This window comes from Rhinolophus ferrumequinum, chromosome 6 (assembly GCF_004115265.2).
Source record: "Rhinolophus ferrumequinum isolate MPI-CBG mRhiFer1 chromosome 6, mRhiFer1_v1.p, whole genome shotgun sequence".
Classification (NCBI taxonomy): domain Eukaryota; kingdom Metazoa; phylum Chordata; class Mammalia; order Chiroptera; family Rhinolophidae; genus Rhinolophus; species Rhinolophus ferrumequinum.
The window spans coordinates 38713838-38728967 of NC_046289.1; the positions used below are offsets into that span (position 1 = coordinate 38713838).

Below are 15130 nucleotides of genomic sequence, written 5' to 3' on the forward strand. Positions count from 1 at the left end.
CCTTCTCTGACCTTTCATAACATGCCGCATACTTCCCTGTTAATGGAAGATTAACAGGGTTATAATGTAAAATGATTTATTTAGGTGTTCGTTTATGCAAGTAGTATCTTACTTATCTTTGTATCTCAAAGGAGAAGAACAGTACCTGAGACATGCTAGGCACTCATTCAGTAAATATTTGTTCACAGAATTAACAAGGGAAGGAAAGAAAAGAAATTAGCGGTGCGGATAATATAAGTGCGGCGCAGACTCCAGCCATCAGAGGGCGCCGGAGCACCTGGGCCAGTGCGCAGGCGCGCTGGGAGGGAGGGCGCCGCGGCGGCGGCGGCGGCAGTGGCGGCGTTGGTCTTGGTTGTGGCCAGGGGAAGTGAATGGTTTTACCCAGAGGGCCCTGCGCCGCTTTTCTCCGCTGGCACCGGCGCTGCTCCCTGCTCCTCCTCCCCAGCCATGGCGTTCACGTTCGCGGCCTTCTGCTACATGCTGGCGCTGCTGCTCACCGCCGCCCTCATCTTCTTCGCCATCTGGCACGTAAGTAGCTGGCGCCGGGTGAGGGAGGAGGAGGCGGTGGCGCAGCCTCTTCTCGCCCCCGGCCCGCGGTCGGTGTGGCGACGGCTCCCGGAGGTCCCCGCGCCCGGGGATGGGGCGGGGGCGGCGCAGGCCGCGCGGCGAAGGGTCTGCGCCCTCAGCCCCCCGGGGGCTGCAAGTCGTGGAGGAGCCGAGGCGTGCGGTGGCGGGATGGATCCGCCCGCTGTGTCCCGACACAGGCCTCGCGCGCCGCTGCTCCTCGCGTGCCGGGTGGGGTGGCGGAGGTCCTGACCGGCCTGCGGGACAGCGCTGTGCTGGCGCGGACCCTGGGCTGGCCCACCGCTCCGCATCCCCTCGTCCCTGTATCCCCACACCCCCGAGGAGGATGTCAAGGGCGCCGAGATGCTTTCTACGTCGTACTTAACGGAAATGAGGTTTTCCGAATTATTATTTAATACAGATTGCCTTTCTTTTCGGGTTTCCGCAGGGGTATAACCCAAAAGAGTTAAAGCCCACTTGATAGATGAATTTCCAACTCTGCTTTCCAGCACTTGTTGGGTGCTCCTCAAATAAAATCGCTTTTTTCGGATTCTTGTTTCCCTGTGAACTTTGATGCAGACTAGATTGATTGTTTATCTCATCTCCGAACTTTCCTCCTAAATCATACTTTGACCGCCAGAGTTTCTCAAGAGACAGTCTTCCTAGCCACCTCTGTATTTAGGGTAGTTTGATTTAGTAAAGGTAGTTTTAATTTGATTTTTAAAATGCTCAGAAACCTTAAGCTTTTCTAGGGCATTTCTTTTTTCCCTTTACTAACATCGTGCTGCAGGATAGAAACACATCCTTACTGGTCCGTGTAAGGAACAAGTAAGTTCCCTGTGAGTGTTCTACAAGAGATTTTTCAGAGTCCTGTTTCTGTAGCACAAAATTAGTAGCAGCCTTCTGGAAATCAGCATTCACTAAAAATTTGTCTTATATTTACTTCTGCTCCCGCCCCTTCCATAGTCTAGTATCTTCTGAATTATTGGTCGTAATTTGAATGATTGGGTGTGTTCACTCTCATGTAAATTTTGTCAGGTTTTATGCCCATAACAAGGATTTGTTTTTTAACAGTCATTTAAATGGCAGCAATGTCTTATGCAAAAAGAAATCTCCAAAGTTAGAGTGCTGTCACTAATCCATTCCCTTTTGCTAAAGAATGTGATTATGGTTGTAATTGTTTTAGAACACAACTGGTTGTGTAGAGGGGAATGCTTATGTAGGCTGTTAAGTAACTGCTCATTCAAAATTCTGGTCAGTAGGAACTGATAACTTGAAGGGCGTTGTAGGGTCTTGAGTGGAAGAACAATAAATAACGACAATTTGGGGTGCAGACTAGCCTCTGTTTTAGTAAGCCTCTGATGAAACTGAAATGTGTGGTTCCCTTCCATCTCTAGATGTGGATTTAAGTCACTTCCTGCTTGATGGGTGCTCTTTGTTTTGTGTGATGATGAGGCTTCATAGAAGAGAGCTGTGGGTAGCCTTTTTACATTTTGAACCACATTGTGTTTGGCTGAAGGAAAACCTGAACTGCCCTTTTAAAAAATGGGTAATTTAGTTTCAGCTTTGAAAGGAATCTATGTCCAGTCAAGTAGATAATTTTAAGTCCTATTTAGAGAATTTAAAAAAAGTTTGTATGCCACAGATTAGTGGAGAGCTTTGATCCTTAGGTTTTTTTTTTTTTTTTTTTTTTTAAGTAGTTCAGAGGTTTATACATCCTTTGGGAACAAATGGAAAATTCTAAGTAAATAAATAGTTTTAATATTTCTATCAACTACATAACCTTCAGTTTATTTTCTTAGGTAGTTTAAATACTTGTCAGAAGACTCGATGGAAATTTCAAGTATACATTTTAAAAATTCTGTTTACATTAATCATTGTATGGACGATGTTTTTTATGCTGATGGTTCCATCGGTCAGCTTAGTCCTAATTCATTGATTGATGCTCTGTGGAGAATAGAGTTGGGAGCATAGATTTATTTGAATGCTAAAAATGCAGAAGTCGTTCCCTAAAGACGTGCATCAAATTTGAAGGTATCCTGAAATTGTGTAATGTGGTATCTTTAGGGATTTATCTGTTTTATTGTTTTTGCACTTCTGTGGAAAATTTTGTGAACATTTATCCAGATGCATAGTCGCAAAAGATTTGAGAACCACTCGTTTAAGAATCTTTTCAGAAGAGTTTGAAAAGTAGATCATAGCACTCAAACCATTAAGCAACATATTCATGAAAAGATACCCTGAAATCACCTGAAAAAAATGTCAAGTCAAAGAAAGATTAGTTTTAAAACATAAGTTCTATACTCTGCTATTAAACTGGATCTTGTTATAGGCAAGTAATTGTATTTTCGATCATGATCCTTGTCTTGAACTTTATTACTAAAATGCATTGGGGATATACCACAACTAATCAGTTAATTGAGTAATAATGTCCATAAGTAATCAGAAATTAGTATCTTATAATTGTATGTTTATATATATATATTTAACATTTCTCTGTGTTAGGGATTATTTATAAAGGTAATAAACCTTTTGAGTGAGTTTTGTACTTTTTTTAAGCATAGGGCTAATTTTTTCTCTTTTTTCTTTTTTTCTCCATTCAATAAATATTGATTGAACACTTATGTATGTGCCAGGCACTATTTTAGGTCCTGGGACATAGCAGTGAACACAGCAAAACTCTTTGCTCTCCTGGAGTTTACATTTTAATGTTTAATTGTTTTCTTTCTATTCCTATTGTAGAGTTTTTATTTGGTCAGGTTGGTAAATTTTATAAAATTCTATACATTAAAAAAAAAAACACATTTTTTAATGAAGCCAAGAATTTTAACGGAAATAAACCAGCATTTCAAAAGCTAGAAATATGTGACTCCATGGATTACTACTAATATTGAGTAACACTGTCACACATATAAAAATACTACTTGTAACCCACCAGAGGAAGGGCAGATTAAGTTCTCTGTCCCCTGTGTGATCAGTGGCAGCAACTAAAATAAATAGTTCCCCCATAAACTTGGTGCCTTTGGCTTCTTGACACCTGACTTAACACCACAAAGTGGTGTGTTGCCCCTCTTTTGATTTTTTAGTACATTTTGATTTTCAAGTTCTGTGTTTAGTGACCCTAAATGTTAAAGTAACATTTCTTCAGAGTGGACGAAAGCATGTTTGCCATGTATTTTCTCCCCTTACCACATTTACAACTGTTTGACTCATCACACTGTGGGAAGCTGGCCTTCCCTGGGCTTACCCTTGTTCAGTCTTTAGTTTGATGATCAGATGAAATGATCCGCATGCGGTAGGAATACGTGTATGCATAGCCGTAAAAGGAGGTCAGATGGATCACTTTTGCAGTGGCCTTGAACAGGGCTCTGCTCTTGCCTATGTGGTACCATTAGGTGAATTGGAACAAGATGCTTCTTGGGGCAGAAGAATCCTCCCTCCTGAACTGACACAGTCCCTGGGTACAGAACCTGATGCCAGGGTGGTTGGCAGCAGGAGCAGGGGCTGGTTAGGAGCCCCTACCACGCCTTGTGTCCTGTGCAGAAGCTGCCCTACTGTATGCAGCTATCCTGGCCATGATGTTGAATAAGCCCTAGTGTTTATTCTGAGACCATTTCTTGCATTGCCAGATTGAAGCAGGCACAAATGGGAACAAATTGAAGCGTACGAGTCCATCTCTAGTGCCCCACTGAACACTGTGACAAGAGAGCGGCATGCACAGATGATTAAAAATACTTCGCCCTGAGGGGCACAGTCTCGTGGGGGCACAAACCTGTACGTAAATGCTCTACTCCACTGTGAGAAATCCATATTGGCAGCGTTATAAAGCCCTGTGCTATGTGGGGATTAGGCAGACAGTCACTTATTTCTGCCCAACGATCAGGGAAACCTACAGGGAGGAGTTGACATGAAGAAGGTTGTTTTAGGATAAAGGGGAGTTTTGATAAATCGTTGTGGGTGGGGGAGGGGTAATTTCAAGTTGAGAAAACTTGAAAGAAGCTTTGAAAAAATTGAAAATTGAAGATCTTTATCACAGTGGTATCAGATCATTTTAGTGATAATATAAAAGTTTTCAGTTCTTTAAATCTGTTTCTAGTTATTAGCACATACTGAGTTTACTATAAGTTGGTCCATGTAATGTTGGTACACTTTTGCTTTTGTTTTATTAACTTTATTCAATTATTATTTGATGATGTGGAAGGTTTGTTGCTGCTTTTTGTTAAAGTGAGAGGTCCTAACTATTTTAATTTTATTTTAGATTATAGCATTTGATGAGCTGAAGACTGATTACAAGAATCCTATAGACCAGTGTAATACCCTGAATCCTGTAAGTTATAATAACAGATTTTTCTTTAGGTTTTTAAACCGTTTCTGCCTTTAACTTGATATAATTTGAAAATGGCCAATATTCTCAGTAGCATGATATATTTGTACTTTTTGAAGAAAGCAGAATTTAAAAAATAGATTCTTTTTCCTGTCCTGCTTGACTATTCTGACTATTATTAATCTGCTGGTGATCTTGTCAGCTGTCATACTAACATTCTTTCAATCTGCTTTTTACATTGTCGGCCAAAGACAGTTGAAAAGGTCAAAAAGATTAAAAGAGTCAAAATTGCATTAAAGGTGTGTACTGCTTTTAGTTTAATGTTTTAATGCTATATTCATTTCATGGGGAGGGTTAGGGCATTTGTATTTGTAAAATGTTTTGTTCAGTGTGTTCGTTCATATGCCTGTTGAGGTTTATGATTTCATGAAATCTCATATTTTATGCAAATGTTTGCTTGCTGGCTCAGTCAAGTAGGGAAAGCTGTTAAATGCTTATGCATTTTTTTTAAAAAGGTTAAATTATTTGTTGTAGTGTTTGATAGTTGGTTAACATAGAATGACCTTAATAGATGAGATTTATTCTGCTGTTGTGACTTACTGTGAGGTAGTCAGCAAATGGAGTCTTTAGTACTCTATCTAGTTTATCTTTTATTATATCTATACTGGAATTCATTCATTCATTCTTTCAGCTGATGTTTCTTTAGAGCCTTTTTGTTGGAGCCTGTTCTTTCTTAGGCTCTGGAATCCTGTCCTAATGCTGACCGCTGGACTCTCGCTGCCAGAATTTTGTAGATAACAATTTGTAAACAAATATCTACATAGTTATTTCTAATATATATCCACTCTAAATTTCTAAAACAGACCTGTCTTACACTAAGTTCTGAGGTCTGATGGATTTAATTATAATGTGGCTCCATTGTGCTTAGGAGATTATATATACCGGGGGTGCCAAACAAAAAAATGTACACAAGTGGACACTTTGGTCAATGTTGCTCAAGCAGTAGTTCGCCATAATCAGAAGTGTCTGGACGCTGATGGTAACCACTTTGAGCATCTCTTGTAATTGCAGAAGTCAGATGTGACTTGTATTCATCTTTTGTTATCGGTATATATTGAATATTACAATTTTAATACAGTTTTTTCCTTTCTTAAAATGTGTACACATTTTTTTGGCACCCACTGTATTTGTGACTTCATTTCAGAAGATTCTCCTTTAGCTTGTAGGTTTGATTTTACCTAATTGATCAGAAACTGAAAGATTGTAAGAAAGCAGTGGGTATGTCTTTAAGAAATAGAGTACAATAATTCATCTTTAAAAATAATGAAGACGAGAACTTGAGTAGACATCAGTTGTGTAAAGCCATAATGCGCTAGTATGCTAGAGGGATTTTATTTGGAAAAGGGTCTATAAAGTTAACTTGCTGCTTTATCATTGTTTTCTAGATAAATATAAAATGATGGAATAGATTTCTAGTGTCTTTAAAGAACTGTCACAGACTTGATATAGGTACGAGATGTGATCAACAAATATGATGAATGTTTAAATTTAAAAAAATTATTACAGTAAATGACACATTGCTATTAATCCCCCTCAAAATACTCTCCCTTTGAACACACTTTTCCCATTGTTCTTGCCACTTTCTGAAGCAGTTCTGGAAGTCCTCTTTCATGAGTGTCTAGTTGCGCTGTCGTGGCTGCCCCGATGTCCTGAATCGAATCAAAACATTTACCTTTCGTGGTTATTTTGACTTTGGGGAAGAGCCAGAAGTCACACGGTGCCAGATCTGGTGAACAAGGTGGATGAGGACATACTAATGTTTTTGAAAGAAATTGCTGTACCACAAGTGATGTGTGACACGGAGCCTTTCCGTTGTGATCACAAAATACGATGAAAGCTGCTTTCATCCCATGGAAAGGCAGGGATCTTCAATAAAGGAAGTGGCACATCGAACCTTAGTAACAGTGTGTGTGACAAGTTTCAACTTGTTCAGTGCAGTCAGTTGGGTGTAAACTACAGTTGAGAGAAAGTGTGTTCTGAAGTGTGCCATTAATCATCCTCCATCATGGCAACGCTCTGTGTCACACATCGTGCTGGTACAGCAATTTCTGTCAGATAAAAATATTATGGTGTGTCCTTATCCACCTTATTCACCAGATCTGGCACCATGGGACTTCTGGCTCTTCACCAAAGTCAAAATGATTCAGGACATCGAAGTAGCCATGACAGCGTTACTAAAGACACTCACAAAAGAAGACTTCCAGAACTGCTTCAGAAAGTGGCAAGAACGATGGGATAAGTGTGTTCGAAGCGAGGGGGAGTATTTTGAAGGGGATTAATGGCAGTGTGTCGTTTACTGTAATAAATTTTTTTATTTAAATATTCACCGTATGATCACACTTTGTACATTTAAAAGTATTAACTTACTAGCTCTTTCTATGCTCTTATGAAACAAAATGAGATGAATCTGCCTTCTCGTTGGAAAATAATAATGTTCATTGGAAAACATGTTAACCTACTTTTGAAAGTAATTGTTACCAAGAAGTTTAGAAATTGAAATGTCTCTTTTTGGCATCTGTTTAATAATAGTATTCTATCTTCTTTGGCTTTTCATTACTACAAAAAGCCCAAATGATGATGAGGATAATAATAGCTGAAATTAGATGAGGGCTTTCCTGGGTCCTAGGCTTGGTGCAAAGCATCTATATCTGGTTTTTTTCATTCCATTCTCATGACAATCCTGAGGTAGATGTATTGTTATTTTCATGAAAAGGAGAGTAGTACACTGAGGCTTAGCGATATTAAAGCACTTAGCCCAAGGTCACACAGCTAAAGTAGAGCCAGAATGTGAACCCAGATAGCCTGATTTTTTTAAGCTCAAGCCTTTGTATTTTCCTAATTTATTATAAATTTAAGAGGGACTGATTTCATTTTAATATATAACGTGTGATTTCTGCCTTTTCTTAATGGAAAGAAATTCTCAACTTAGAAAAGACATGTGCTTAGGATATCCTGACGCTGCAATAGGTTGGAAGGAAGTTTTTATACAAGTACAAGTTGTCTTTTGAATGGGGCACCGATAATTGGCTTAATAGCAGTGCATCTGACAGTTTTCCCTATTAAAAATTTGTTTTGACAATTCTGCCAAAGTATGGGGGAAGACAAATATAATTATTTTTAAAAACGTGAACCTTAACTACAGAATATTATGATTTGCATGTTTAAGTACTATCATTTCAGCCATATTCACATAAGGTATTTTTTTTTTTTTTGGATGCTAGTTTTTGTGTAAATATTGGTTCCTAAATGGGATAATTTTTGTGGTGGGAAAATTTCATCATTGAAGAATGATTGGATAGCCTTGGTTTTTGTGATGGTTGCATAATAAAAGTTTCTGGGCTTTTTTTTTGAGGAGAAGGGGCAGTGTGGTATTTGTTTCATATTTTAGAATGGGTGGAGTTAACAGGTTATCTTTATTTTCACTCTTATCAAGGTATATTGTTTAAGAGCAGTAGGGATCATGCTTTGAAAATCATTCTCTCCCTATACCTCAGCTTGTAAGTGTAGGATGAAAACTTGGACAATTTGTATTGTTAAATATCAGTTGGCTTTTAGAGGGCTGAAATAGGCTTATTATAAAGAAAAATCCCATAATTTAAACTACGATTGTAAACAGCCACTCTAGTGAAGTCCTAATAAAATCTCTATTTTTCTTTGTTTGTCCTGGTTGTAGTCATTGAGTTTCAAAGATTCCCTATGGACATTTTGTTATTTAGTGTAGGTGTTTTAACTGTGATGTTAGATAAACGCTGGCTGAAAGGTTCATGTTATTTACAAGTTTTTATACATATGCAGAACTCATCTTTTGTTATTATAGTGCTTAAGTTTGTAGAAAATATCTGGTTAGTGGTGTAGATTAGTTGGTTATACTGGGATTTCATTTAAAGTAATATTCATTAAAAACTTCCCTCTACACCTTTATATTGGAAAAAGTAATTTAGGAGTATTAGAAAATGGGCTTGAATACGGAGTATAACTATATTACTTTTACAGCTATAGTTTCTCCTCAGGAAAGATGTGATAATATTGAAGAGTCGTATAATTTTAATTTGGCATGATGCAGACATTTGAGAAGCTGCCTTTGCAGCTGTGACTTGTAGGAAGTCTTTTGGCTGAAACTTGTAATGAAAGGTGTTGATATTTTTATTTTAACCAAGTCATTAGGCTGAAATCTTTAGGATGGGAAAGATAATTTAAAATAAAACTTCTGGTCGTTTTATAAAAAGCATTTTGCTTGATTAATTTTTCCTCCCTTAATACTACCTACTATCAAAAGATTTTATTCTTGAGTTCTGAGCTTCTACTGGGCTGCTCTGTCTGTAACATTTCACTGGAAAGCAGGCTTAAAGAAACAGGAAGGCTATGTAAGTAATGGAAGCTCAGCAACTTGGGACGATTCCAATTTCATGGATCAGAACTTAGTCTTTTCCCTCCTACATTGCAGAAAGCACATAGTTTGCATTTGTGCATATTAGCGTTCTTTCCTCCCTGACTGTGCTGAGATTATTGGCTGTTGGCTTTCCATCAAAAAATTACTTTCGTGCTGATGTGATGTGGTTTGCTAAATAATGTATGTGTGGCATTCCTGGTTCTGTTAAAGACTTAAAAACTAATGTGTAAACTTCTAAAGGGAAGTTTTGTTCTTGTGGATTTTTTAGTCTCATGTTGCATGTGATCAGATGTATCATTTTTGTATTTTTATCATTGTTGAATAATGGAAGGAAAAAGTACTCCAACTGATAAGCAAATTAACTCTGTTTGAACAATCTGGGCTGTAACTTTGTATAAAATAACTTGTTACTCTAAGAATTTGAATTTTGTTTTATCTTATTTTAGTGCAAGCTATACAGCCTCTGCTCGGTTTTCTTGTAATCCTGCTTTTGGTAAAAGTTAAATACGGGATTAAAAAGTCACTAGCATCTTTACTGTGATTCCAAGAAAACAGTGTGTTTTTTTGTTTTGTTTTAATGGAAATTTGGTTGCCACCTGCTTTCCAAATTAGCAATTGACTTAAATGCCCAGGCATTTTGATAACTGGCTTGTATTTTTCTTCCAGCTTGTACTTCCAGAGTACCTCATCCATGCTTTCTTCTGTGTCATGTTTCTTTGTGCAGCAGAGTGGCTTACACTGGCTCTTAATATGCCCCTCTTGGCATATCATATTTGGAGGTAATATTTAGATACATTTCTAATACTTTTCCTAATTAAATTTTAATTATACTGGTTGATGTGGTTATCTTACATGCTAGTCACCAAAATGACGACTGAAAATTAGTTGGTATTTATTTTAAAAATCAAGTGGATGAACAAATAACGGTTTTAATAATCTCTTATGGAGCTTACATTATTATTCTTTAAAGAGGTTTTTAAAAAAATGACATATAACTTACATACAATAATGTGTGTAAGTCTAAAGTGTACATGCAGCTCAATGAATTTGTACATATGTATACACCCGTCAAACCACCACCAGATCGAGACATACAACCGTTCCAGCCCCCCAGAAGACTACCTTGTGCCCCCATCCCAGCCAATTACCCCTGTACGTCCCAAGGAAAACCGCTGACCTCTAAAAACTTAGATTAATTTTGCTTGTCTTTGAACTTCAGTATAAATCAGTATGTACAGTGTGTAACTTCTTTCTCCATGTTTACCGTATGACTTTAAATGTGGTTATTTGTAAAAGATATTCGTATTTCATACCTTCTAAAAGTTCTATCTGATCTATACAGTTAGTTTTTTGTTTTAAATAGGCATGTAAAAATCTCAGTGCCCTCGATTTTAGGAAATACGTATTGAAGAAGTGTTTAGGAGTAAAGTGGTATCATGTCTGTAGCTGACTCTGAAATGATTTAACAAAATGTATGCATAGTTAGATAGAATGAGAAAGAGAAAAATGAAGAAGTGTGGTAAGTGAACATTTGGAACGTCTGAGTTGAAGTGTTCTTGTACCTTTTCTATAAGTCTAAAATTGTGTTAAAAAAATCTTGTTTCCTTTTTATAGTTATTCCTATTTTTCTTGGATTTTTGATAAAAGTATAGAGTAGATCAGATGTGACTTGTTTAGCTGTCCTGTTCTGCTCATTTAGGGCCTCTAGTTTCAAAAAAGGAAAGAACTCCTTCTATAACTAAAAATATGCTTTCCTATGTGGACCACCTCTCATTGTAACAAATATTAGGAAAAACCATCCTTCCCATCCTGAAGGTTTGCTCCCTTTCTGAGTGGCTAATAGACTATGTTTATTACAGGTATATGAGTAGACCAGTGATGAGTGGACCAGGACTCTATGACCCTACAACCATCATGAATGCAGATATTCTAGCATATTGTCAGAAAGAAGGATGGTGCAAATTAGCTTTTTATCTTCTAGCGTTTTTTTACTACCTATACGGGTAAGTTTAAAAAAATAAATGAAAATACGGTTTCAGTTTGCCACCCAAAAAGTTTGCAGGCATTAGTATCTTAATACCTTAGAATCTACTTGAAGGATAACTCAGTGTCTTGAAGGGTGGTCATAACTGGTAATGACACAGAGCACACCAACAAATTCACACACAGTGAATATGAATACACTGGTACTTATCGAGGCAGTCCACCGCTGTGCTGTCAGAGGCAGACAGTTTGATCACGGGTGCTGCTTCTTAAGTTCTCAGACTCATTCAGTGAGTGAAGGACAATCCTCATTCTCCATTGCAAAGTGATGATGGCATTGGCAGGATATGGCTTGGTGAGTTTACACAGAAATGTTTGCTTGACTTCAGTCTCAAGATTGTGTTTCATTTTTTCTTTATCATTCTTCGTAAGCTACATCCTCTGCCCTTTATCTTCTGGTTTGCTTGATCGAAATGAGATGAATGAAAGAAACAGTTCTCTGTCACAGGATGGTGCAATGACCAATTTTTCGCTGTTTCTACTGTGATGGACTCAGGTCGTTCCTCTAGGCCAGGATTTCTCACCTCGGCACTGTTGACATTTTGGGCTGGATAAATGTTGGTTGTGGGGAGCAGCATCTGTGTCCTCTACCCACAACATGCCAGTAGCACCCCCTGCCCCAGTTGTAGTAACCAAAAATGTCTCCTGTGGGGCAAAATTGGCCCTGCTTGAGAACCAAGTGCTAAGTGTGCTGTATGTGAAATAAATGGCTGCTTATTAAAACTAGAAAAGGACACTGACAGATGTGGAATTATAATTTTTCTTTAAGCTACGTAAATAGGCCTTTCTAATCTTTTGTTGATATATATTCAACTAGAGAGGGCTTTCCATCTGATTTTCAAATTATGTAGGAAATTAGCTGTAAGAGATGAACTTGTTATAATTAGCTTCCATTTCTTCTGTTTGTTACTTGAAAACTTCCTAAGTATTATATGGTAGGCTTACATTCATAGTTCACTTTACAGCATATAAATTTCCATTGTAGAAAAGTGTGCATTAAGTGCTAGACTGGAATTTAGGGAAAAGTTATTTTTATGCTTTTTGAGGTTATAATTGTGAAAATGAGTATCCTTTAGCATGTACAGCTGTCATTCATATATGAAACAAAGATACTAAGTTCTGAAAAGTGAAATTACATGTGTCATTCTAATTTCCTGTATTCATTTTTAAGTTTTTGTGACAAATGTCTGGAACAGTGCTGGCATATAGTAGGCACTTAAAACGTATTTGTTGACAGAAAGAAATTAATGATTTGATAATGTATAAAATTAGAGATGCATAGTTGTGGGAAAATGCTCATCAGGAGACGGTAGCACGAAGACATTCATTTCTGTTTTAAAGTGTCTATTGAGTTGGCGCACTTCCTTGCTTTGTATTCCATTTAGAGATACATGTTTTTGAAGCACACCTGTCCCACTTCACTCTATAGAATTGTCTGGCAGCCCTTAAGCCTAAATTAAATATTTATTGCTTTTTATTTTGCTGGTTTGTCCCCTTTTTTAACCTGCTGCTGTTGCCTAGAGCCTTTCTCTCATGGGCAAGTGCCTTAATTGACCATTCCTCTCTGTACAATGGGGATAATAATAACAGTCACCTCCTAGGACTGCTCGGAAGGTTCAGCGAGGGCTTGTATGGAAAAGACCTAACAGAGGGCCTGGCATGAAGTGAGCCCTCGGAGATGCCCGCTCCTGTATTAGACTCAACCCCGCAGCAGTGTGCTGTTTTGGCTGTTCCTTCCCCCCTAAGCTCTGATCCCACATTAAGCTTTCAGCTGTGTTCTACTTGCTAAAATTGGAAAGCAAGTAGAGGACAACTATAGCACACGCACTGAGCCAAGTCCTACCTTAGGCAAAAGTCCATAAATGCAAATTAAAACCATCTTGTGAACTTGTCTTTTCATTTCCTGTGATGGTGTGATACTACAAAGCCATCTGCCGTATAAAGCAGACTCCAGGTTTTGGTGGTTTTAGTTTTTATAACTAGGAATATTTGGATTAACAGCCTTTTCTTCTTTCCAGCATGATCTATGTTTTGGTGAGCTCTTAGAACTACACACAGAAGAATTGGTCCAGTCAAGTGCATGCAAAAAGCCGCCAAACGAAGGGATTCTATCCAGCAAGATCCTGTTTCCAAGAGTAGCCTATGGAATCTGATCAGTTACTTTACAAAATGACTCCTTATTTTTTAAATGTTTCCACATTTTTTGCTTGTGGAAAGACTTTTCATATGTTATACTCGGATAAAGAATTTAAATGGAATTATGTATAAATTAATATAAAATGATTACCTCTGGTGTTGACAGGTTTGAACTTGCACTCCTTAAGGAACAGCCATAATCCCTTGAATGATTGCATTAATTATTGACTGACCTTAGTCCATTGGAAGTTTTTGTTTGTAGGAACTTGTAGGGCCATTTGGTTTTACTGAAATGCCATCGAATTATAAATTAGCTGTAGATATCAGGTGCTTCTGATGAACTGAAAATATATATCTGACCTGTGGGAAACTTCATGGGTTTCCTCATCTATCATGTAGATGATTATATATATGGATACACTAAAAAAAATAAGAATGGGATGTTTTTCTTTGACTTGAATATTATCCCTGTATATTGCATGAATGAGAGATTGCCCGTATTTCCATCAGAATAATATACTTGCTTTAATTCTTAAGCATAAGTGAACATGATATAAAAACATATGCTGAATTACTTATGAAGAATGCATTTAAAGCTATTTTAAATGTGTTTTAATTTGTAAGACATTACTTATTAAGAAATTATTATATTTACTGTTCTAATTTGGTGGTAAAGGTATTCTTAAGAATTTGCAAGTACTTTAGATTTACAAAACTGAATGAACAAGAACATTGTATAACCATCCTGCTGTTCCTTTAGTGCAATACAATAAAACTCTGAAATTAAGACTTATTTTCAGTGCATTGTTTTAAAGATTACAAATAGCTATTTCATAAACTTGCTTAATCCATAATAAAGACATATTACTGTCACTTTTTTAAAAAACTAGAGTATTACATTGTATTTTGTTTTTAATACCATTTCTGGATCTAAAAAGGATTTTTAAATGGCTAAGCACATGACCCTCTGTTGTCACTTGACAGGATTCATTGATGGCACATCATTTTTCTTACCAATTTAAAAAGTTATTGTGACACTTCAAATATTTTAATTTTCTTTTACCTTTTTGAAATAAGTAAAATGACTTATAAATTTGAGTTTTTGCTACTTCTTGCAAGGCAGGTAAATTATGGCTTGCATGTTTTCATAAGGATTTTTGTGCTTTATTTGTAATGAGGAAGAAGTTAAGGCAACTGAAAATAGTGTACGTGGTTCAGAAGTTTCTTAAAGGAAAACCAATATATAAGAATTCCACATAATGATCAAGGGAGTTGAGAGCTGTCTTTGTGGCAGTCTTACTCTAAGAACCCCTTGAAACTGATGCTGTTTTACTCTCTAATAGTGAGAAAGGCTTCCTCACATTTGGGAGAATAGCTGTTCCTGTTTTGGGATTGGGTACTGGGTTGATGAGTATGTTGAAGAGGATGTAGAACCAGAGGAGAGAGGAGTCAAACCATTTCAGAATGAAAGAAGCGTTAAAGACTGTATTTTATAGTCTGGAGAACACCTTGAGGGATCTGACCCTGGGTCGGTAAATTATTTGTTGAGCACTTGCTGGGCACTGAAGTTTCATGCTCTTGAGTATGAGCGATCATTCAGTTTCTGATCCACC

At 37.4% G+C, this 15130-nt stretch overlaps 1 protein-coding gene across 1 annotated transcript; it reads left to right on the forward strand.

Moving 5' to 3' along the window:
* Positions 1 to 314: 314 nt before the first annotated feature.
* On the forward strand, positions 315 to 14308 carry CNIH1 (cornichon family AMPA receptor auxiliary protein 1). The gene is made up of 5 exons (XM_033108662.1): positions 315 to 528; positions 4823 to 4891; positions 10005 to 10117; positions 11198 to 11341; positions 13400 to 14308. Exons 1-5 carry the CDS (start codon positions 448 to 450, stop codon positions 13425 to 13427), a joined length of 435 nt encoding a protein of 144 aa, XP_032964553.1. The 5' UTR covers positions 315 to 447; the 3' UTR covers positions 13428 to 14308.
* Positions 14309 to 15130: the final 822 nt, after the last annotated feature.